This window comes from Manacus candei, unplaced genomic scaffold (assembly GCF_025592945.1).
Source record: "Manacus candei isolate 608988 ecotype Guabito, Panama unplaced genomic scaffold, ASM2559294v1 h1tg000050l, whole genome shotgun sequence".
NCBI lineage: Eukaryota > Metazoa > Chordata > Aves > Passeriformes > Pipridae > Manacus > Manacus candei.
The window spans coordinates 25851284-25875767 of record NW_026138098.1 but is presented as its reverse complement, the minus strand read 5'-3'; the positions used below and the strand labels follow the sequence as shown (position 1 = coordinate 25875767).

Below are 24484 nucleotides of genomic sequence, written 5' to 3'. Positions count from 1 at the left end.
CAGAGAAAAAGCTGAAAAATCTGTATTCAAGAGCACACTTGTTGAAGTAGGATCCCTAATATTTTCATGTAGAAGCAGGTTTCCCATCCAATTTTACGAAATAGGCAAAATATAATGCTTACAAACTTTATTTTATTCACTGAAAACAAATTATCTCTTCAAAAGTATTCCTTTTAATAACAAAAATTACTTTCCAGATGAGAAAATCCTACCAAGCCTTTTCCATAGGCACTCTTTTTTACATTTAACTGAACAAGGTCCTCCTCTGATATCAATGAGCTTTCAGAAACGAATCAAAACTCCAGCACCAAAAAGCCATGCAGCACGATGTGCAAGTAAACACCCTGAAGCCCTACAACTGACAGGATGTGAAACTTTTGAAAAACACATGTACACATTCCATAACAAAATCCTGCATTTCTTTTAATTGATATTGATGAAAGAGACAAAAGTCTTAATTTGAGAGGAAACATTCCTTCTGTTTTCACTATTTCTAGGCTGCTGCATGTTAATACCAGTGCCTGCAGGAGACCTTTGGTTCAAAAGCGGCAAGGCTACACTTTTCTGCTTCAGAACAAATGGTTCAGTGTGCTTTTTGAAACCCAGCAATACAAAATAACCAAATCTAATTCTTTCAACTAACAGCACACTCACTAGATTGATTACCCCAGCTTACTTAGTAAAATGCCTTTGGGTTTGTTGTGAGCACATGTTTTAAGAACTATGGCACTTTTAAGCTTTCCAAAACCCCACATTTAGATAAACCAAAGATGTACCAACAACAGGTGAGTGCAAGGGTATCACTGCCTGTTAACTTTGGGTGGGAATCCTCTATGATGAAGTCTTGCCCAGGTGAGAGAGATTCCTTCACAACAGCTGGCAAGAGCACGACACGGTTACCACTGAAGAATCTCTGCCTTTCCCCTAGGATGGAGCTCACTGGAGTTTCACTGCATTCCTCCTCCTATGAGGGGATTGCATCATCACTCCTAAGATAGCTCTGCTTCTAAACTGAAACTCCATGAATGCAGGGATTTTGCTGGTACCTTCAAGACATAATGTCTCATCTTACCCCTGTTGTCAACTCAGCTTTTATTCCATAAAACAGGAATTAGTGTCACACATCTAAACAGTGTGAAACAGTGCTTCTCCACCAACAGACACCCATACAACATTGCTAATATTTTAGACTTCTGGAAATAACTGTGAATACAATTACACTAAAGTGTGAGCATAAATGTACACAACGTTTCTTCCCCATAGTTTTAGTAAAAAATTAAGTCAAAGATGAGAGCATAAACAAAATATTTGCAATTATACGTATAAGCAAGCGTTATATAGAAAAAGTCTATTTGGCAGCCTACCCTACTCAAATTAACTCCTATAATATTCCTCCAAACTATGGACAGATCCAAGAGTTAACAATTTATGGTCACATTTAATAATAAAAAGTCTTTGAGAGTATTTTCAACTGCTGAGGTCTGATACTCAGAAAGGTTTAGATATCTATCTTGAGTGGGGAGAACACATAGAGAACAGAATAATTTTTCCCCTTGAAAGTTTCAGAGTGTAGTTCATATAAAGCCATACAGCTAAAAGTAAAATCTAATCATAGTGCAACTGAAAGGGAAATGATGAAATAAACCCAAACCCCAAAACTTACGAGAAAGCAGCTTCGGAGTTCCAAACATCAGTTAATTAAGTATGTACAATAATCTGTGCTATCACAGCATGAACTGGAGTAAGCTCATCTGTCCAACTTAAACAGAAAACACTGAAAATCATCTTCAAGCAAATGCATGTGAATCATTTTGGCTAATGAAAACATACCCCTCCAGCTGAAGAACTTGCGTAAATTACATTTCTCCTAATTCTGCCAAAAACATTAAAGGAAATGGATTTGCCGAAGATAAAAGCAAAGTAGGCATGATAGATCATCCATTAGCAATACAAGTACAGCTAATTCTTCTTGACAGTGAAATGTCTTGGGATACAACCCATTTTAGTTTTTTACTGAGTGTTTAGATGCAGTATATCCTACACATTTTATTACCAGATATCCTAGATTTCAGTACCAATGAGTTTTTATGAAGATCAGGCCTCAACAATAATGTACTAGGAAGAGAAGGAATACGGGTAACTTGAAGTATTTTAGCGTGCTAAAGGAAAAAATGAAATTAAAAAATGAAACAAAATAATGAAATAAAATAGCAGCTTTATAATATTTGAAAGTTACAGAAAGAAGTTTAAAATGGTGTGAACTAATATAATTATTTTGAAAATAACAAGGAGGAACAAGTCACACACTTATGGGATATCACAAAGACAGAATTAATAGTGCACTCTATCCACTGTTAAATCAACTAGTGAACTACAGGACTGGTTTGGGCTTTGCTTTTTTTCACAAAAGCACTTTTGGTGTGCAAGGTTACACTACATTCTCTACCATACGACAACTTTGATTTATTCATGTAAATGTCAGAAATCCATCAGCAAACAAAGCCATATGGAAGAAAAAGAGATATAATGGATTTGCTGTTTGCTTTAGAAACTTGGCATCTGTGGATAGCATCATCTAAGTTACAACTCAGTAACTTTTCATATTCTGGTCATTTTCATTTACCAATCAAAAACGCATTTTACCTGATGATACAAAAAGCTCTGAGAGGAGGAAAAAAGAAAAGGAGTAACGTTTTAAAAACTTAGAATAAGAATACACTTTAATATTCTTCCCTTTCACATCATAAATTTAAAGAACAAGAAAACTCACATCTGTTCTAACTTAGCGCTTAAGAAAAGAAGAAAACGTATTAGGGTTATTTATATCTTGTCTGTATTTTGGGAAAGATCTTCGGAGCCGGACCCAGGCGCTGGTGACACCCATCACCCAAGCTCCGCGAAGTTCCCGCGGGGCCGGGCTCGGCGGTACTTACCCCCGCAGAGGAGGAGGGCTCCCGCCGTGCGCCCCGCCGAGAGCATCTTCACCCGCGCCGGGGCTGCTGCGGCCCCGCCTCGGCGCTCGGGCAGCACCGGCCGGGCTGCGCACGGACCCGCGGGCTCTCAGTCGGGCTGGCCCATGGCCCAGGGCGGCGGCAGCGAGCCGCGATGGGAGCGCCGAGCCGGGCAGGGACGGGACGGGACGGCCCGCGCCGGGATGCCTCTCCGCCGGTCCTTCCCTCGGTCCTCCTGGGTCCGGTGCCGCCCCGCCGCCACCGGCCGGGAAAAAGCACCTCGTCCCCTCAGTGGTGCCGGCGCCTCTCGGGCTCTGCGGGGAGAAGCGAAGTCACCAACGAAACCCCGCTGGCTGCGCCGCGCCCGCCGCCGAGCCCCCCGCGCTGACCGGGCAGCGGCACCGCCCGGCCCCCGCCAGCCCCCCGCCCTCCTCCCCGGGCCGCCCCGCACTTGCCGCCCCGCCCGGCGGGCGGCCCCCGCCCCGCCCCGCCCGCGGAGCCCCCGCGGAGCCGGCCCCGCCCCGAGCATCCCCGCGGGCAAGGTGCGGGGCCGGGCGGCAGCGGCACCGCCGGGTCCCGGTGCGCGTCCCGGTGCCCCGGCCCGTGCACTCCGGCCCCGCGCGGAGGGAGCGGGGCGCGGGCGGGAGGAGCAGGAGGCGGCGGCTGGAGGGGGAGGAAGGCGGGAGAGCCGCGCAAACACACCAGGTGCGAGACAAAGCGGGGACAGGCGCTGCGGCACCAGGATGTGCCCGAGTGGCCGCCTCCCCCCTCAGCCCCAAACACATTAAACGTGTTGAATAATTAATCCTTGGGAGAGGAGACAATTTTTGCTTGATGGTGGGAGGATGCTGTAAAAGATGTGCGCTACCTGGCAAGCAACCAAAGTAACCCGGAACGCACGCGTCTCGCTGAGCGGCGAAACGCCACTTTCAAACCGCAGGCGGGAGGGGAAAGGGAAAAAAAAAAAAAATCTAACCAAGCCAAAGCAGAAATGCGCTTTAACAGGTCGGGATCGCCGAGAAAAGCACTCCGAAAAAGCCGCCGCTGGCAAACACCGCCCAGAGCACTCGCTGCGCCGCTGCCGGAGCAGCCTCCGCCCGGCGAACCCTCCGCAGCGCCGAGCCTGCCCCTCGCCCGGCCACGGCCCCGCTGCCGCAGCCGCGCAGCGCCCGCGGGGAGCCCGGGACGGGGCGGGCACAGCCCCGCAACGCCCGCCGGCACCGCGCCCGCGCAGGCTCCGGAGGGGACGCGGCGACTCCGGCTGAAGGAAACCCTGCCTCTCTCCTCTCAGGGCATCTTCAACCTGCTGGGGAAATGTTTTTTCTACCCCTCTCCCCAAAGCTGATGCTGCCTCCACACAGCTGCGCTGCTCCGGAGAACTGGGCGTCAGGATTCAGTCGCAGACACAGATCAGCAGCTACAGCGCTGATGTTCCCCAGCCTTCACACTCTGAAACGCCCAAGCAAGAGCAAGGAGACACACAGTAGATTGATACTCAGTGCCATTGCACCTAGTATGATTTGCTATAGATTATTTAAATACAAGCCAAATAGGAAATTATCTCTCTAGACTTGTAAGGACTCTGCTTACAATACCCAGCATTGTAAGAGGCAAAGTACAAGAAACCACCCTACTGAACTGGTAAAAGAACTAGCCTATTTCAGCTTTTCTGTTAGATCTCCATCAAGCATTCCCATGGTCATCATAAGGCGTGGGAAAACAATAAGCCAAGTCCAAACACCTGGAAGGGTAATAATGAATTTGAGATGAACACTAATGACCACCATTAATTGCATTTGAAGCTGCCTGTCAGATAGTATAAATTAAACTTTCGAATACTTACTCACGTGCTCAAGTATTTGTGGGGCTTTTGCAAGCACCTGAAAGAGGGAACTGAGGAAGTCTCCATAAACCAAAGGAAAGGCTATAGCAAAGAAAGCAACATATAAAACATTAACATTAAATCAATGCTTTGTAGAGAAACATCTTACGTTAAGCTAAGCTTTATCTTAAATCATATTTAAAAGCTCGTGCAGTATACAAATCAATATTGATGCCATCTAAAATACACCACTATCATCTGCACTGATAAATGCCAGTTTCCATCCAGGACAAAGTGACTTCTTGGAAGAATTTCAAGGACTTACAATCTCTTCTGGCATCTCAGCAACTGAAGCCAAAGCTATACTCTTCTGCCAACTTCAGGCTCTGCTCCAGCACACTAAAACCAGTTTTAGATGCCATCATGTTCGTCATACAAGGAACAGAAGTAAGGTCATCAGAATAATTTTTTCATTTGATTTCCAGGCTTTTAAGTTAAGCAGATTTATTCATTTTCAGAGGATCATAGCTTTTGCACAGCACACCTGGAAAAAACTGGCCAACTTGGATGAGAAAGGAACTAAATACTGGTGTCTTCATTGTTCCAACTACAGTGATGATCTCTCTCATGTTAATGTGGTCACTATTCTTTATGGAGCTGTTCTCCTTTACAGTCTCTACAGTGAACAAAGAAAAGTGATGGTATATTGAGGAAACATAATTCATCCGGGAAACATAGCCTACCATATGGAAGGCAAAAATAACTGCAGCGCCTCTGAAACCTCACAAAAGCCTATCAAAATGGAGGCATTTTAACTTTTCCACTCAGAATTCAAACTTCAGGGGAAAAAAATGAAACCTATCCTGCCCAGCCTGGTTTCCACATCCCTAAAGAGGCCCAAAACAGGCTGTGAACCATCTGCCCTTGAGTTTACATGAGGAATACAAGCCTACAACAACCATCTCCTTCCAACAGCTAACTTCTGCTCTGATATGCATAAAATACACGTTCATGTCATTCACTTGGTTTCTTTGCCTGGAGGCCTTTTGAAAACTGAATGAAAATTGGTGCTTGTAAATGGGGAATAGAAAAGCAAGGTGTCCTTAATTTCCCAGACAAGCTCAATCTTTATAGTAACATCTCGCAGCACTCTCCTAGCAAAAATACTTTGGAAGTAAATCAACACTTTCCTGAAGGCTGCTGCAATTGTGAAACTATGGCTCATACTCTCCCCTGCTTTGACTCATTCATTTGGCACAGCAGGCTGAGCTATTAAATTATGGTAGGTTTTTCTTCTATAAAGGCACCCTGAGATGTCTTGATACCATAATGCTTCCTGAAACTGATGCTAATTGATAGCAGTTTCTTGGTTCCATCAGAAGTCTTAGGTCATGCTCATTTAGCATCAGGGCAGGACACTTGAGGACTGTTCCACCTTGCCATGTTTTCCAAACACTCACACATGAACATTGAAATATTTTCAGGCAAAACACCTCCTAGAACATTGTGTTTAAAATCTAATTCTTGATCAGTTCAGGACTCAAGTACTTTTTCCCCCATGCTATGAGGTTGGTTACTGTAGAGTCTTAGAGTCTGAAGTGCTGCTGTTGATCATGTAGGCAAAAAATATTTTAAAATGATAAAAATTGCACTCAACACTACTTTGGGATCAAACTGTCGAGGCTTTCATACAGTTACAACTAGGATGGCACTGAACAGATATTCCTGAGGTAGATCTAATAGTAAAAGGAGAGATCAAATTTTGATCCTGACAATGACAATTTATCTGCATGGCATACTTAATTCAAGTTCTTATATACATGTTTTTCCACAATTCCTGGGCTTTATTTTCCTATCCTTCTGTCTATTCCTTTCTTCTCTACTTGTTACATACATCTAACATTTGAACATCATCTATTTAATTTTTGTCCATTTGAAAAGGCTAAAAGCATTGTGTTTTCCTGGAATACTCATCTAAAAGTGCTATGTATTGGTCAGAAACACCCAATACCACAAGAAAACAGCAAACCTGTGCTAAGAGATGTCTCTAGCATGGCACCTAGACAAGGGAACCAAGAAGCTATTTCTTTCAAGTCAGGAGGTATTAAATGATTCTTCTGGAGAAAGAGTGCTACCAACTATCTTGATAACATGAAGTTTAAGCAAGAGCTCAGTGTTGTCCAATAAACGGATGTCAAAGCAAAACCAGGATTCTTGTGAAAACAGAGACAAGAGACTGGCATAAGTGAAGATGCTGTGAGGGAAAGCAGAACAGATCGTGAGCCTGGGCCAGGATCATGACCAATGTTCCTTGGTGACCTGTCAAAGCTATCCCTCCCATGAGCTGGCTTCAACAGGACTCATCTGACCTCACTGTTGCTTCTTGACGATAAGATTCTAAGTTCCTCCAACAATGGTAGTTTGTGTCACTGTAAATACAATATAGAGCCTATTAGAAAATACATTAGTCCACAAAAATTGCCTGATTTCTGACCATCAGATTGTTTAAATGAAAGCATAAACTTAACTATCAAAACCATAATAAAATCATAAATCACAGCCATCTGTTTTCTTGGACAAAAGATCTCAATGTCTGATGCCATCAGAAGTCAGTAACAAAATAGTTCTCTGACCACTGATTTATCTGAAACTTTCACCTGTTTGACCTCATTTCTGCAGGTTCCCGTGAAGCACAGGGTGATTATGCTACAGCATTTCCATGCAAAGAGGAAACAAGTTCTCCCAATACTTGCACACAATGGCTGTTTTCTTGTTTCGTTTCCACTCAGGATCTCATGTCATCTTGCATCTGTCTTATTACATTAGCCCTCAAAACCGACAGAAAACTCAATCTCAGTTTTCCTATCTTTGTTCAAAGGATTGTCCATGAATGCTACCTATTATGTCAGCAACAAGGCATATGGAGTGCGTGTTGTTGTGATGCACTGACACTGGACTGTTGCCCTTTCAATAACATAAGTATCAAAACTCAGTGAAACCAAAGCTGCATTTTCTATACTATGGCGTGCCAAGCAGGATTACAGGAGCCCAATGAAATCAGGATGCAGCCTCTTGCTGGGGTGATGTGCCCTGTCCCACGTGAGAGAGACCCCGTTGTCACAAGGCTGATGTGCATGTTGCAGGGCATCCAGCAGAGCTGTGCTGGTGGCTGTCATTCCATCGCCACAGGAATGTCCCCCAGCCAGCATCAGGGACAGCAACAGGGCTGATGACTCATGATTATCTCATTTGCAGAGACAATTCTTTTTTGCCTGGGACCATACAATAACATCATCCTAACAGTTGTAACCCAGAGGCACCTTGGCATTGAGGCTCAACATTTATTCCATTACTCAAGAGGCATTAATTTCCCTGAGGTATTAGCAAACATTAGTATGAAATATCTCTCCACATCAGTATAAGCAGTAAAGTTCTTCTGAACTTTGAAGACTGGATTTTTCTAGCTTTTAAACAAACATTTTGGATCTGCCTGGAAATATTATGAACATGCACAAGCACACATACCCCATCAGAATTCGAATAGTAGGGGGTATGTACTTTTCCAGAATTTGCAGTACAACTATTTAGAGAAATATATTGAAACTGGCAGCTGATAAATTAAAACCAGCTAACAAAATATAAAACATCCTTTGTTGACTCTTCTCCAGGTCCATTTCCAGCAGATAATGTACTACTATGGTTGTAACAATAAAAAGATTATTTTCATCCTAGTTTCTTAGAATTCAGTGTCAAATATAACAGCCCACCTGAGAGATGTGAAACCTTAATTCCCTACTTGTTTATAAAGAACTTACAGCCTGGGTTATGACCAAGCAAGCTTCCTGTTCACTGCCTTGCTAAAGTACCCCTATAGTGACCTGGGGGAGGTGAATGTGTTGGAGAGTGATTCTCTCCAATATACAGTCAGATCTGCTCACTATGATTTGCAACTCACCAAAACTATTTCTGAAGTTTGTTGATGACCCTAAACAACACTTCGTCACCAACTCAAATAAAAATAGTAACAGCCAGATAAAGCTGTGATACATCCTAAATGACCAGTAAATATTTGTGAACTTGAGCTTACATTTTGTTTCTTTGTTACATAGGACATTTGGCTGCAGAAAACTTGAAAACATAACCACAGTATACCCCAGGGGCTTCAAACCTGAAAAGCAAATATAAGGAGTTTCAAATATCAGAATTTTAAAAATAACTAAGTCAAAATAGACAAATACTTCAGTATGAAATGCAGTCAAATTGGACTGACAAAAGTGTATCTTCCTTGAGCCGTATCAAACATGGTATTCTTTAAGTTCAACAACTAAGCTCCAAAATCTTTTCCGGTTTAACTTTGCCACATTGCTCCTTAGAAGAGGCCTCACTTTCCTTGCACAGACAACTTTCCATGGGAGAGCCAAAAGAGACTTCCCAGCCACACTACTCTTCATACCAGTTCCTGCCACCCACAGAAAGGTTCGGTCCCTGCCACAGTGACAATGACAATGTCACCTGCTATCAGAGATGTGGTCCTGCCAGAGTTAGCAGTCTTCAGTCCTGGTGGGATACCATGGTGGGATGCAAGCAGTTGGGAAAACATGGTAGCTGCTGACTCACCGCCTTACAGAGTTCCCATACAAACGAAACAAAATCCCTGACAGAGCTTTGACAGAGCCCAGGGCCAAAGGTGAGAGGCATGGACACTCAAATCATTCTGTCTTCCACAAAATAAGCCACTGGGACAGAAGTGTCAGACCCTGCTACTCCTATGTTTGATTTAGTATGGTAAGGAAAAAAAAATTAAAATAATACACATTATCTTCTTTGATAATGACAAGAGCTTTATGGCAACAGCAGGTAAGGGCCCTGGTTGTTGAAAACTTTCAAGTTGCAGAATAGAGGTACTGTAATTCATGTTACTGGTGGATTAGCCCCGATTCCTTAAGGGGAAATGGTGACCTGATAGTCTTCTCTCTCCTAAATCGTCAGGTCAAATTCTGTCAGGGAAGAGCTGACAAACTCATGGCCGTTATTCAGGCATGAATATAAGCATGAAGGCACACTAAAGTTAATGAAAAGAAGATCACATTCAATGAAATAACAATTAATTTTGTCATTATAGGAATTAGTATAAAAATATCAGAATCAGGACTTACAAGGGATTTCACCTCTAAGTTAACCTGTATTGGGTTAAATGATCTACATAATCTGATTTACTTTCAGCCCTGTATGTTACTAAATTGTAATCATTAGAAACCAGGAAATATGATCCTGGGCTAATTCAAGAGATCTGGATTCACACTAAACTGTATATTGAAATATATGGTATCATGGCCATAAAAGAAAGCACTCAGATAGTCAGGTCACACATCTTCATTTGCACCACGGTTTATAGAGGCACGTTTGCCCCTGCATTCTATCGATCTAGCAGGATGTGTTTTTATATTACACATGTCTCTACATTTAAAGAACATTACATTAAAAATGAAATCAAGAGGAAATGTGAGGGCTGAGATTGCCCCATGCATTTTTCATTTGCCCACTAATATGCCTTACCAGTCTTATTCAGGAACACCTAGAAATAACATCAGAACTAGTGCTGGAACTTGTTAATTCCTGGGAATCAACTCAAAAGATGTAACCTCAAAATAACATACCTGAGACTAACAGAGGACTCTGCCTTGCTTTTCCCATGCATTGAGTAAGCTCAGAGTCCTGTAAATGCAAGAATATACAATTACATATACAAATACTCTGAACAAAGGGGGTTAATTCAGACTGAAAAGGTAAACTCTGTTCCTGTTTTGAGTGCCTAATACTATAGTACTGTTCTTTAATGTTCTTTCATTCTTAACCTTTTCTGAATTAAATTTTCAGAACTGTATCACATGGAACCACACTGAGTGCTGCATAAGTTATCTCGTTAAAATATGAGATTTTAAACAGCTGAAAACAACCATTTCAAAGGAAAATAGTCTGTTGGTCTAGTTAATGTAGGTAGCCATGACATATTATAAATATACAAGGCACCAAGCATATTAGCACAACCTGGTTTTCCAAAAAAAAAACAAAAACAAAAACAAAAAAACCCACAAAACAAAGTTGAGCCCCAAAACAAGAACAGCACATAACAAAATAGGTGCCATAACTCATATCTGGTTTTTAACTTTGAAATTTGATCATCATTTGAACTTAAAAAGAACTAGAACATTCTCAAAATCATCCTGGCAAGTAAAAGGAGAACTGGATGCTAAGTCCTGGCCAGCCCAGTAGAGATTCACCCTGCAGCAAGAGGTCCACGACCTTCTAATATACTGCATGGCCCTAAGGCTCTGTAGAGTGCAAAACACGTTATGGTCAAATGGACTTCTCTGGAATTTTAGCAGAAAATCTTCAGAAAGTGCTGAGTGTGCCAGTTCCTTTAGTTAGAGGCTTAACAAGCAGGCAGATCTGGTTTAATTTTTCAAGAAAATGGGAAAAATCCTTTCTTCCCTCAGGTCTCTGTTCAAAATGCCAGGTCATGAAAGTGTTTCAAAGTATACAGTGACAGAGGACCTCTTACCATTTTTTTCTAGAAGATACCTTACCTATATGAAAGTGCAAAATATTATATAAGGTTTACCTGGGGAGAAGAGACAGGGTCTCTGTCACAGTTACCCATTATCTAGCACAAGGCTCTGACTGCACTTTCTCCAGTACAAACAGCAACAACAGCACGAGATAACAGTAAACTCAATTCTACCTATAATGCACATATTAAAAATATTATAAAAGTAGTATTTTTTTTCTCTTGGTGTTGCGAATCCAATCACCAAGGACAGTTTCGTATTTATTTTTCCTCGTTTTCAGATAGAAGGAAATATATCTGTTTTGGTGAAATACTGCCTACCTTTACTCACATGCATAGAAATAATATAAACCCTTAGAAGTTCATTATGCTATTCCTTTGTGCCTTGACTTCCATGAACTTACAGAGCAGGAATCAGAGCCCAGGGGGAGAAAGACAAGAGAAACTTTAAGTGCCTAAAGCAGATAACCGAAAGTAGGTTACCATCGTATTTTTAATTTATGCATATTACGAGCTGAGCTGACAGTCATATATGTCTCCTATTATCAACGGCTAGGCAGTTTTCTCTTTTAAGTTAGCACTGTCAGATAGGCTACCTGGAGTCTATTTCTATTTGTTTGGGCTGTGGAGCATCCTGTATTTCAGCTCAGAGAAATTTGTCTTCCTTGGAATTTCTCTAAAGCGGCACATATGAAGGAAACAGTTTCTTGTTTCTAACTCATGGCAACTCAGAGAAACTCAACACAGCTGTTTCAGTTTTGTTAGCAGATCGAGCAGCGTTTAACTAAAACTGAGATCTCAGTGAATACAAACAAGGCCTCACCAGGTGGTGTTTGATGCAGGGCAATAGTTCAGCAGGCTCACCCACTCATTAATTGGAAGAGAAAACTTTGAAATATTGGCTATTGTCCCTTAGATTCTGACAAACAAAATTCATGGGATCCAATCTGAAATGATCTGTTTTTCCATTACACTTACTGCACTGGAATACTGCCTGGTTAACACCTGGCAGAAACTGGTTTGACTGATCCAGGTAAACAGAAATCAGGTAAGTCAAGGCTCTATCAACCTACAATCAACAATTTTACAGGTCTAATATTTCTAAGTTAAACCAGACCTTTTCATCTCTCCTATAATATGTCTCATGTAAACTAGGCACAGCCAGTCTCTCCACCAATAAATCAACCATTGAAGGAGTAACAAAATATATACAGCTAAGGCACAGACAGAACAAAAGATTGTGATTGAAAGAGAAACCGTGCAGTGAACCTAAGAAGTCAATTTAGAGAGTCTTGACATGTTTCATCAACATGTACTGGGGAAGTGCTCCCGTGGGGAAGGTGGTTTTGTCTCAAGTTTTTTATACTGGTTCCTCAGCAAATGCTTTGCATAAGGCATCCCTGAATGAAAGGAATGTCTGGTATATTAAAAAGCTGCAATGCTTTAACTGTTGATGATGGAGACTTTAAGAAATGAAGTCCTAGGGCAGAGAGTTGTAGGGATGTTGACCTAGAGGGTGTTGACTTCTGCAGCCAGTGCAGTCCCCAGGCACACTGGCAGGCTGGGTCTCCTGGAGGTGCCCCTCCAAGTTGTGGTGCCATAGATGAAGCCTGATAAGAACTCTCTATAAAATAGTAACTATTTATATATTATTTTGGAGGGAATTTTATCTCCACCCTGCTGACCCAAATCCCAGCTCTGGGATCATTTGTAGAAGTGCTGAAGTCACTTTTTTCAAAGGATGCTGTGTGTCTACAGGGAAAAGATGCTTCATGTCAAACCAAATCAAGCAAAAAATTTCCTGTCTGAAACAAACCATACATATCTTTCTATGCCACCAGCCAGAGAACACAGAAAAGCACATGTCCAGTGTACCTGAGACTGGCTTGATAGAGTCTTCCAAGACGCTAAGCGGGTAATCGCCTGTGGTGAATCTACTTTATTTTGCACGCCTAACACAATAATTCTTAACAAGATTCCACAGATTAGAGGACATGAAATTAAGCAGTTTGCAGTGAAATACAATGTTAGACATTAAGCTGACAGTCCTCAGTACCCACCAGCTAAGATGCTAGTGGGAAACAGTGTCAGAATAATAAGACAGTCACAAGAAAGGGACACAGATTAAGTCTCTTTAACCTCGTTAACTGTGTTAAGAAAACACTGGTTGTCACCTGCTGACATCTTGTTCAGTAGAAAACTGAAAACAAGAATGCCTGCTCTGTCAGAACCAATTTCCAAGTCACTGGGGACTTGAAGAACTTTAAGTAGACAGAGAATGACAAGAAGCTCTAGCACAAACCAACTGGAACCACATTATCAGAGCATGAAGTTAAGAATATTAACTTCTTCTAAGCTATTAGACAAAAACTCTCAAATCACAACCCAGAAGTAATTTTAAAGGACCTACTGCCTTCAGTATCTTCCATTTTGGAAGGCTTTAACCTCACCTAACTGTCCCACAGATCCCAAATTTATGGGTGTTAGCTTAGGAGTTTTGCTCTATAATATTAATCGAACTATTTGCTGGATGTTCTCAAAGTTATTTTGCTCTGTGCATTCATTGTGAATCCTATCCAGTCTTTTAAAATACATCCTGAAATGCCATTGTTACCTGCATCAGCAACATACCTATCTCCTTCAAACTTCCTGTGATTACTCATGAGAGAGAACTCCTGAAAACAGTTTTCCCTCCAGGAAATGCTTGAATAAGACTGAAAAAAAGTTTCTATTGATTATTGCCGTAAGAAACCTGCAATGACTTCATAAAGATGATTCAGAGCTCAGCTTAGACAGGGTGACTTAATGTCACTACACAATCCTACATGAGTAAGAATTCAAAATATCTCCACTATGTGATCACACTAAAAATTTGTCCTCTGAACTTTTCTTTTTTTACTTCCAACTTCCTCTCTGAACTCTGAGGTACACTTTCTGCTTGTCTACATCTTATTGTACTTCTTTATATAATTCCTCTCTCTACTATATTAGCCTTCTGCAATCAACTGTTCAAGTGCTTCCCTGCAGACTTCACAATACAGACCTAAAACCACTAAGGCTGGCATGAAGCACAGTGAAGGGACCTGCATAGGGGTAGTGAATGCTATCCAGGAGGACATCCTCAGGGCAGGACAAGCTCAGTCCTTGTCTATGTCCTGTCCAACAGTCACCTTTCCAGTACCAATACTGAGTGAAATGTCAGGACTGACCTAAGATGTCTTACCTGTATAGGGCTCACCAGGATCAGCTTCCTGAGGAAGTTAGGGTCCCAGGCCTATGCTGTTTCTTAGACTTTGGTACTGGGTGGCTACAGATGAGCTGCAAGTCTCAGAGCAGTGACAGAGTGGCCCAGAGCCTGTTGACAAAGCCCACAGGAGTGGCCTTATTGCTCCAAGCTGTGCAGTGAACCTGGGAAAGTTGTTTTGCTACCGTCCGTGACCCAGCACAAATTGACAAACAGCTCATAAGGCTCAGCCTGCAATCTACATAGTCAGCACACAAAGCCAGTCCCAGGTCTTAGAGCCTGCAACATTTGGGACAGGAGGGATGATTGAGTTTAAAGGCCAAGGGAACAGAATCAGAAAATTTCTTTCCCAAATAGAATGTGTCATCTATTCTGTTTTTCCACTGCAGAGTGAGAAGATACTGACTCCCCAGCTAATAGTAGAAGGGTTTCATCAGCTGCACTGGGCTCCAGTGAATAAACCCAATGGTTTTGTCACCAGCCAGCTGAGCTCAGAGCCTGGCTGAGGCAGCTGCTCAGTGTCTCCACTGTGCGAGTGGACATGCTCTGAAACGCAGCATCTGGCAGTGACAGTTCTCCCTTTTGCACATCATCTGCTTCACTGCTCTTGCATAAGGGTGATCTAAAGCTTAGCAAAGACTCGTAGCTGGAAATATCACACACGCAAAATAATTACAGTAATGCTCTTTCATTTGCAGAAAGCAATTCATTAGCTACCCAAAAGAGCTGAATGACTCAAGAAACTACAGCTAACAATAAGCATTTAAACCATCCAGAACCAAAAAGCAGAGCTATGGTGCCTTAACAGGGGTGGAGTATTTCTTATTTACATAGTTTTTGTGGCAAAAACACTACTACTACTTCCTATCTAGATGCCATAAAAAGAGTTCACTACAAGTATTAGAATGGCATACTGTACTATTGTTGCTCCAGTGCAAAAAAATTTATGATTTATCTTTCTGTAATACAAATACAGTGTTGTTAGTGGAAATAACTCAGATCTATTGCCTTTAGTGTTGCATGAACATTACCACATACTCTCCATTCTCAGAATTATTATTATTATTATTATGGTTATTATGGTTATTTCTCTTCTCAAAAGAGAATCAGTGAAAAACACATTCCCTATTAGATACCCCAAAGGTGGATTTGTGATATCAAGTAAGTTGCCCAGAGTCAGTAGCTGGGAACAGAGCTCAGAGTCAATACATACAGAAGTGGACCACAGTATTTGACAGGGAGGAGGAGACAAAGTAAAGTTTCACCTGTCTGCTGGAAGTTGGCAGGGAGCCCCAGATAAGCTTAGCTGTGTGTATTCCTTATTCTCTGTAATGTGCAGTCTTCACAAAGCATGCACTACCTGAACTGGATGAAAATCAGTTAGCAGGCTACTTCATCTTGAGTCAGTTTGATGTTTTCTCATTAAACCTCCATCCCTTGAAAATCATAAATGTGTAATTCACTCTGATTCTGCAGGTGTTAGTCAGGCTTCTAGGCCTGTGGATGAACTGATGGTAGTAGGCCTGTGGATGAACTTCAGTAACATTGCTGGGTTAGTGTTCTGGGTCATTAGTCTAATAAAATGCACGTCTCAGGACAGAAACAAGCAAGCACAAACATTTTCTCAATCAAGGAAAACAGCCAACGTGGTCAGTGACAGACACTGGAACATAAAATGAGAAGGTATTCAATGCTAGAACAGTATAAAGACAATGCAATGAAGAAAAATAAAACTGAATCCTGGTCTGTATGCCTGGATAAACTGCTTTGCTTAGACTTTTATTCAAGGCTCACACTTTCAAGCCTAGCATCCAAAAGTCCTGCAACTCAGTATGTGGTATACAGCTCAGTCCATTTCCCCTGGAAGGCTTAGTGTAACAACTTGCTTATGATGCTCTTTCAGTGTTTCCAGGCAGGCTGCAAATCATTTCTGTGATACATATAGCATATTGCCACTCCACAGATACTACCACAAGCTGTAATGACACACACGTGTGGATCAGGATCTCATGAGCCAAATCAGTGTCATCACTTGTTTACTGTGATGGTTCCTGCTAGCTGCAGCAAAGCTTGCCTTAGACTTATGATGAGCAAAGTCATATGCACATAACTACCCACGATAACACAGTTTGTCTCTTCAAGAGTTCAAGGAGCATTTGGACAAGGCTCACAGGCACATGGCGTGAGCCATGGGGATGGCTCTTGGGGCTGTCTTGTGCACGGCTGGGTTGGACTTGATGATCCTTGTGGGTCCCTTCCAACTCAAGATATTCTAGGATTCTATGATGTGTGTGCAATATATATGTGTGTATATGTATATATGTGTGTATACGTATATATATGAAACTGTGAGTTGAGGTGGTAAGAAAACTGCAAGCATTAGGTTTATTATTTAGTAAATATAAGAGTATTTACAGATTATGTTATTACAGAGCATGGGAGAAGTGTTATAATATTAAACCAAATCCCTTTCATCATTAAAAAAGGTTGATTTTTGGCTAATGGCAGTAGACTTCAAAAAAATGTGCAAACCCTCACAAAGCTCTCACAGAGCCTTCAAATATTTTTTTATCAGACTAACACTGATTGGTAGTACCTTTAATATCTTTCTTTCCTGACAGATGTCAGTATTCCTTCCCTCTGCATGCTTTTACTCTTTCACTCCCTCAGAAGCAATAAAAACCTTCTGCACTTTGATAATAAACCTTTATTATCAAAGGTTTATTTATTTGAGCTATTTTATATAGCTCGAATATAAATTACCTTGTAATAAAGCAAGTGTTAGCCAGATCAAAAAAAAAATCAATTAATCAGTAAGGATTATTAGTCAATCATGTAACTAATTAAAATAATTGATTGATAAACACAGCACAGCAACAAAGTTATCTTACTCCTAACCCAGCAAAATGATCTGCCTGCTGCACATGCAGATAGTATGGGATAACCTGCTTACAGATAAGTCTGCAACTGCTGACCAATCTATTTTTACTTAGTAGTAGTATTTCCCCAGCTCAGCAGTTCTGACAGATCACAGCTTTGAGTCTGAGACATTTGTGAACCATCTCTTTGTTAGTCACAAATAGCAAAGTGCACATCGATAAATCACACCCTTTGTCTCTTTCTTTTCCCTCCCCCACACAGTTGCTGCTTTTTCTTGTCAAACCAACCCAGGCTGAACACTATTAACCTGGAAGAAATTCTAAAGAACAGATCCTATGTAATAGAAAATGACCTCAAATAATTAACATTTTTGAAGTGGTTTTTATCTGAATTTTGTCCAAGGTACATAAATCATCATTCAACTTTCCTCTTCCTGGCAGTGCACTTAGACATAGCAAGTCTTAAAATGATGACATCACCATCCCATGATCCTTCATTATAAGTAATTAAAGCAGTAATATGGCTCCTCTCATGCAGTAATCATCAACCAGACTTATTCATATGAAATCTCAGGCACAGTGCACCTGAGGTGAATCAAAAGAGCACAGGACTCAATGTTTTTGGTGAACTGCTGGTACTTTTGTGTGAATTTATTGCTGCTGAGAGAGTAGTGTATGTTAACATGCAGGGAGGCTAAATTCTGCTATTAATCCATGAGACAGGCACTGCAGAGGTAATAATAGATTTCCTATTCACGTACAGCATCAAGGCCGTACCAAGGAAGGAAGGGAGGACTTAGTTTAGTCTGTGCCTCTTCACATTTTGGCCTGTCTCATAAACACACTGGCAAAGCTATCAACATTAATGTCTGGATAATATGTTCAGTGGCAGGGACAATACCCAACAGGAACTCTGTTAGACACTCAAACACCTTTCTGCAAAGACTAATGATGACAAAAACTATCTTATGCTTTGGTCCAAACCCAATAAACTAGATCAGCTACACAATAGCAGCTTACCCTCTAATGATGTAGCCATTACAGGTTTTTGAACTGTTATTGCATGAATTCCAGACCGTTATTTTAACTCATTACAAAGCTTCAAAATATGCACTGCTATTTTCTACATAGCAAACAATAAAGTATTTGTCTGCCACAGGTAACTGCGACACAATCCATCACATTATATTTTAATTCACATCCCACTTGGCAATCTCATCTATGTCTTTCTCTTTAAGAAATACTGCAAAATATGGTCCAGTTTAGGGGACTCCTTGGAAAGCCTCATTCCAGCCTTAGTTGCTTCCATGCAGGCAGGAGTTGATAGTCCCCACTGCTGCAGACATATTCATACTACTTTAGTTCTGTACATCTCTTTTTTCTGTCCCATTATGGATTCCACTTACCTGGCATAACTAATACTATTTATGCTGCTGAGTTTAGTTAGGTGATTATCATGGTTAGACCAAAAATTTTGTGCAAGTAGACCAACCTGCACTGATATTTGCAATAAGCATGATAGATATGCAACCAAAAAAAAGGCATCTAGGAAAGGAGAAGAATCTTGATAAAGAATTTTTCTTTATCCATAACTCTGGTTGTGACAAAAAAGTTCTGGATTACAACTATGTCTTTTTATTGCTTCCACAATTTACTAGATTAAATGATTCTCACTGTTCAAGAACTGTTGGAGGAATGGCTATTCAGAACCTGGTCATCTAGAATAACATCTTCATTTCTTTGGCTATGGTGATTCAAACCATACCTGCACATCTGCCCCACACCTACTTTTGTCTTCCAAGCCTATGTCCTGCCTCCACCCATCCTGAATCCACACGATGGCACTACACCACACCTGTGTCAAAAAACACCAAAGAAACAGAGCTTAGAGCTCAGCATTTAAAAGAGGAGAAGCCTTGCCAAAACTAGATGTCAGTTAGAATTTACCTTGTGTCACTAAGTAGAAGGCTTCTTTTTAACCTTCTCTCCAGCTGGGAAAAGCAAATAGAGGCAAATCTGAGAGCACAGGGAGGATCTTAGGGGTGTGGTCATGGTTCCTCAGGTACAATCAGCTTTGGCAGGGTCCATGGAATCTAAGAAACACTGTCCCATTTTATCTGAAAACAATGAAAAGAAAGAAAGAAAGAAAAAAAAAGACAGAAACCATTTCATACAGTGAAAATGATGAAGTGCTTACTGACTTTCTCATCAGTCTTTTTAGATAGGTAATGCATGATTCCTTCCACATTCTTCGTTCTTCTACAAAGGTTACGCAGTCGATCCCCTGTTCCAGAGAAAGATCAGACATGACTGTCATTCCTAATATTTGTATAACTATTTCTTGAAAAAAGTAGAAATTACAGAGTCTGGCTAGGCTTTCTCTTCTAATGCTTCATTTCCTCAATATTAGAGGATAGATGTTTTTCCTTATATCAAATGTAAATTTTCCATGCTGCAATTTAATCTATTTTGCTTTACCAGCTGTATTCCCACCTATCTACAGTGTACAAAACATATAGTTTTCCTGTCTTTCTATCTACATTCCACTTATTAGATCCATCATTATATTGACCTGATTTTACAGAGAAAAAAACTTACTAGAGTAAATTTTAAGAGAAGACAGAGAAGCATTATAAGAAGAGCAAGCAAGCAAACCAGCTTGCCAGCTTGTTTTCATATTACTTTAAAAAAAATATCTTTGTAAAAAACCCTGCTCCCAAAATAGTATCATAGGAATAATGCTACCTGGAAGGATAAAAAATTATATCTAATATAGGATTCAGGAGCACGTGTTATTAGTTCCCTTTCAGTTTCATCTTCCTCTATTCAGAAAAACATATTTCCGTGGATAGCTGTATTTTACCACTACCCAACAAAAGGCTGGCTAAAGAGTATTTGATCTTTCTGACCAAAACTATAACTGATTGACCTTTTGCCTTGATACAAAAATTATCATCTTTTCTGTCCTATCATTATCATCTCTTAATTAATCCAATACAAAGGGTTGCTTAATTAGTTAACTCCTCTATTTATTTAATCTGTTTACCAAGGAAAAAAACTCATTAAAAAATTTTGGACTGCAGGCCTTAAAGTGTGATCACCTCTGTAAGATTAATGTGCAGATATATTCAGTTTTGTTATGAAATTTATAGATAATATTTATAAAATATTTTCTAATTAGAATTGTAATCCATTTTCTCTCTGTGTGAAGAATGTTAATAAAAAAAGGGTTTATATTTCTTTGTTTGAATGAACATTCAGTTACAATTCTGTTTTATTTGTTCAGACTGCTGACATTTTCATGGTCTTTTATTAAAGACCTGATTAACCTGCAGAAAGAGCACGATGTTTGTACAGAGCTTATGTTCTCTAAGCCTACTTCACACCCACATATTGCCTTCTGTTAGGGGAACACCAGTAATGTCAGCATCCCCTATCATATGACAACACCTTCAGAGGACTGACCCCTCTGTCAGTGCAGTTTCCCCCGTGTCTGTGAGTGCTTCAGCTCAGCCTGCATCCTGAGCCTTGGCAGTCCCAGGAGACAGCGTTTTCCAACCAGCAAGGTACACACTGACCATCTGAGTCTTCACAGTGCTCTGAGTGCGGCGAAGATTATACACATAGAAAATATCAGGGCAGAACAAGAAGGTTTGTCTTTCAGAATCAGCAGGATAGCAACCTGTAATACCATCCAATTCTTTACAGACTAGTGAGCGTTGGAGTCGTTGGGAGCCAAAATTTCTAAGGTATTGTAGCAATGATCAACTTACAGTGCGTACATATACCTAAATATGTTTCAAAACTATACAGGAGTATACAACACACACACAAAAAGAGTTAGATAAAATTACATACCATATTTTTTAAAGCTTTACCCTAGAAAATGCTAGATATGAGATAAACCAGATATTAAACCAGAGCTGAATTCGATTATAGTCAAAAGGGTATATTTGCCTGTGTTCAGTTTTGAGTAACATCTATATCAGATTGGCACTCATAGCCCATACAATGACCTTTTTAAAATTCATTTTTAACATTTGGTTTTATATAAGCGGAAGAAAACTTCAGCCCAGATGCTGCCTTTAAAAGAGTGCATTTGTACTACAGAAGGGAGGAAGATGGGAGGAAGCACCTCACGAGGCCATAGTTGTTATTCAAAAGAAAACAGACCATCTATGTTATTCAAAAGGTATAAAAATCTCTCTAGGATATCAAAACCAAGTTCTGTTCACAGAGAATTAACCTTAAAGAAACAGCTGGATGCAACTTAAAACATCATGGTATGTTGCATAAATGTGAAATTTGGGATTAAAATGTTGTTTAATGCAGTTGATTAATGAAAATGGTTTTGTTTTTATTACGGAAAAACACGTGCTCCTAGTCCTGGCTGGTAACTGAAAAGCATAGAAATAGCAGAGCAGCTATCTCTGATGTCTAGAATAGGGCAGAATATTTTGTGGCATGTTGAAAAGGCTTTTCTTGCCCAGCTGGTTTTAAATGATACCAGCTACAAAGTCCTTTGGACTTTAATCATTCCAGCAAAGGAGAGAAGGTTTGGAAGAGTTTAATACCTAACTCTTAATCTGGTTGGTCTCTGTTCTAAGGATGCAGGCAAATGGCTGTTTTAATCTAATAACTTTTTCATTTCTGAATTCTGCCTCTCAGAGCAACAAAACAACAATGTTGTTCTGCTCAGTTACAGAATGAGAGTAAGAAATGCAATAGCAAATCTTGGAGGGTAAATATTAAAGCTGCCTTCCTCTCTGTTCAGCCAGGGCTGCAGTCAAATATGCGTGAGTTCTGCTGACAGTGCCTTCATGCTGGCTCTAAGTGACAGCAAGGAGAATAACAGGAGAAATATCTGTAGGCTTGTCATGTACTAATATCCTTTTGATAATGCAAACTGTTAATCCTAACCCAGGTAAAGAGAAGAAAAGAAATTGGGTTCTTATCTTAAAGAGTCCACATTGGCCAGATGAACGCTTCAAGGTCATCCAGTATCGCTATAAACAAAACAAACCCATCGGCTCTATTGTGTTGCTAAAATCCCATCTGACTGACACCATTTCCACCAAACATAACCAATTTATTTTTTGTTTTAAGCTTTAATTAAGTATTATAGATTGAACTAAAGTAATTAATAACTTTAAAGTACACTGACCCACAGAGAGCAAATACCTCAATCAGGTGAAGCCTGGGGAAAGAAAATGCATGAACTAAAATAAAACAATTCTGTTCCCTCAATCTCTCCTAGTAAATCAAAGAAAAGAATTTTTATATTAATTGGCAATGAGTCTATGTCTAGTCTGACTGCTGACACAGTTAGTCATAATAATAAAAAACATGTCTGTGGGAAGTGAAAATGCAGTTTGAATGTTAATAATGCCTTCATTTTCTGTTCTGATTGATTAGTTTGAATAAAATTCGAGCAGCAATGTCCCTGCCTCAATTTCTTATCCTGGGAAAATCACAAAAATCAAGTAACATATGAGCTAGTAATGCATATAAGTGACTGCCTGTATAGGGAGATCCATTTCAGAGACAGTTCTCAAAAATACATAATTATGATTAGGTAGGAAATGATTGCAGAACAAGTTTCAATTTCTGAACATTTTTCCATTCCACACTGCTTACATTTATCACAGGTAGAATTTGCTTAGCAAACGCGGTATGGAAAACACTACTTAGAACAATCTGGCAGGTAAAATTAAAATTACTTGCCCTATGTCCTAAAAAAATTAAGTACTCAGATGACATTTTAAAAGGATAAACAGATATTATATTCTAACTTTTTAATGAGAAACTTCAAAAGAGTAAGCATAAATTAGTTAAATCTCTCCAAAATCTGACTTAGCTTGCTGATGCACACAAAAGCCAATATTGGTGAACCAAGTCTGTGTATTAGGTTTGAATTTCATTCCAACTCTTTGTGCACCACATCTTTTAAATATGTTTAACATATTTACATTTCCATTTTCCAAACAGCTGAGGAGATATTCTGTTATTAAAAATAGGGGGCTTTGTGTTCTGACACTGGAACCCCCAGTTTCAATGTTTTTGTCATATGTTAAATGTGAATGACTGCTCCTTGTGAAGTTCATGGAATTAAACTTGTGCTTATACATTTGTTAAAGGCCTCAGAGGGCATTTGATTTCTTATTAATATGGAATGAAAAAGCTTAATTAATTCATAATCCATTAATAATTCCTGTTACATTACCGGAGTCATTGTTCCCAAATAACAAATATCTTCAAACACTGAAGCCCAAGAGGCAAAATAAATCATTGGCTACTTGCTGTTTATTCTTCTCTATAGGAAAAAGTAGTTCCTCAAAATATTAGTGCATCTGAGAGATGTACCTAGTAGGCTTGCAAAGAGAAGCTGAGCATGTAAACTTAGGCATTTGTTTCTTAGTTTAAAGGGAAGTAGGTGCCTCAAAATGACAGCATTCATACCTTAAAACTATAAAAGTCAAACACTTTTCTCACTCTTGGGATTAAATAACACTGAACATACAAACATGAAAAATCTAGAAGAAAAAAATCTTTAGAAGTAGAAACATGAAAGGATGGCATGCAGCAATATGCAGATAAAGCCCTATTTCCCATATAGAAAAAGAGGAATCAAGAGGGAAGCGATCCTTGTTGTGAAAGATTTGGAAACTGATAGATTATTTACATTTTTCTTTGCTGAAGTCAGTGCTGGAAATCAGATTCACATATTTTGCCCACTCCCTCTCTTGGGGCTGAGCATCAACAGCATGGTGCTGTGTACTCAGAGTATTGAATTATGACCTACTACAGAAACAGTATATTTGGCATCAAAACTTGATAAATTGCAAATTCATATCCATGCACAGATATAAGCAGAGTTTTTCCAAATGTGTCCAGAGGAGATTTTGAATTAAGCAAAAATGATGATCAAAAATGATCCCTGACTTCCCTTGGAAATATACACCCTATTTTCTATGTGGTTCATATTAAAAAGCACATAAAATACATCAGAGAACAGCCTTT

The 24484-nt window shown here is 40.1% G+C and overlaps 1 protein-coding gene across 1 annotated transcript in view; it reads right to left on the bottom strand.

Annotated features, from left to right (window-relative positions):
- The window catches only part of RET (ret proto-oncogene), an 80453-nt gene extending 77425 nt beyond the window's left edge, over positions 1-3028 (bottom strand). The window contains exon 1 of the mRNA XM_051800859.1: positions 2934-3028. Coding sequence (XP_051656819.1) covers positions 2934-2979 — 46 coding nt within the window. The 5' untranslated portion in view covers positions 2980-3028. The remainder of the gene's footprint in view (positions 1-2933) is intronic.
- Positions 3029-24484: the final 21456 nt, after the last annotated feature.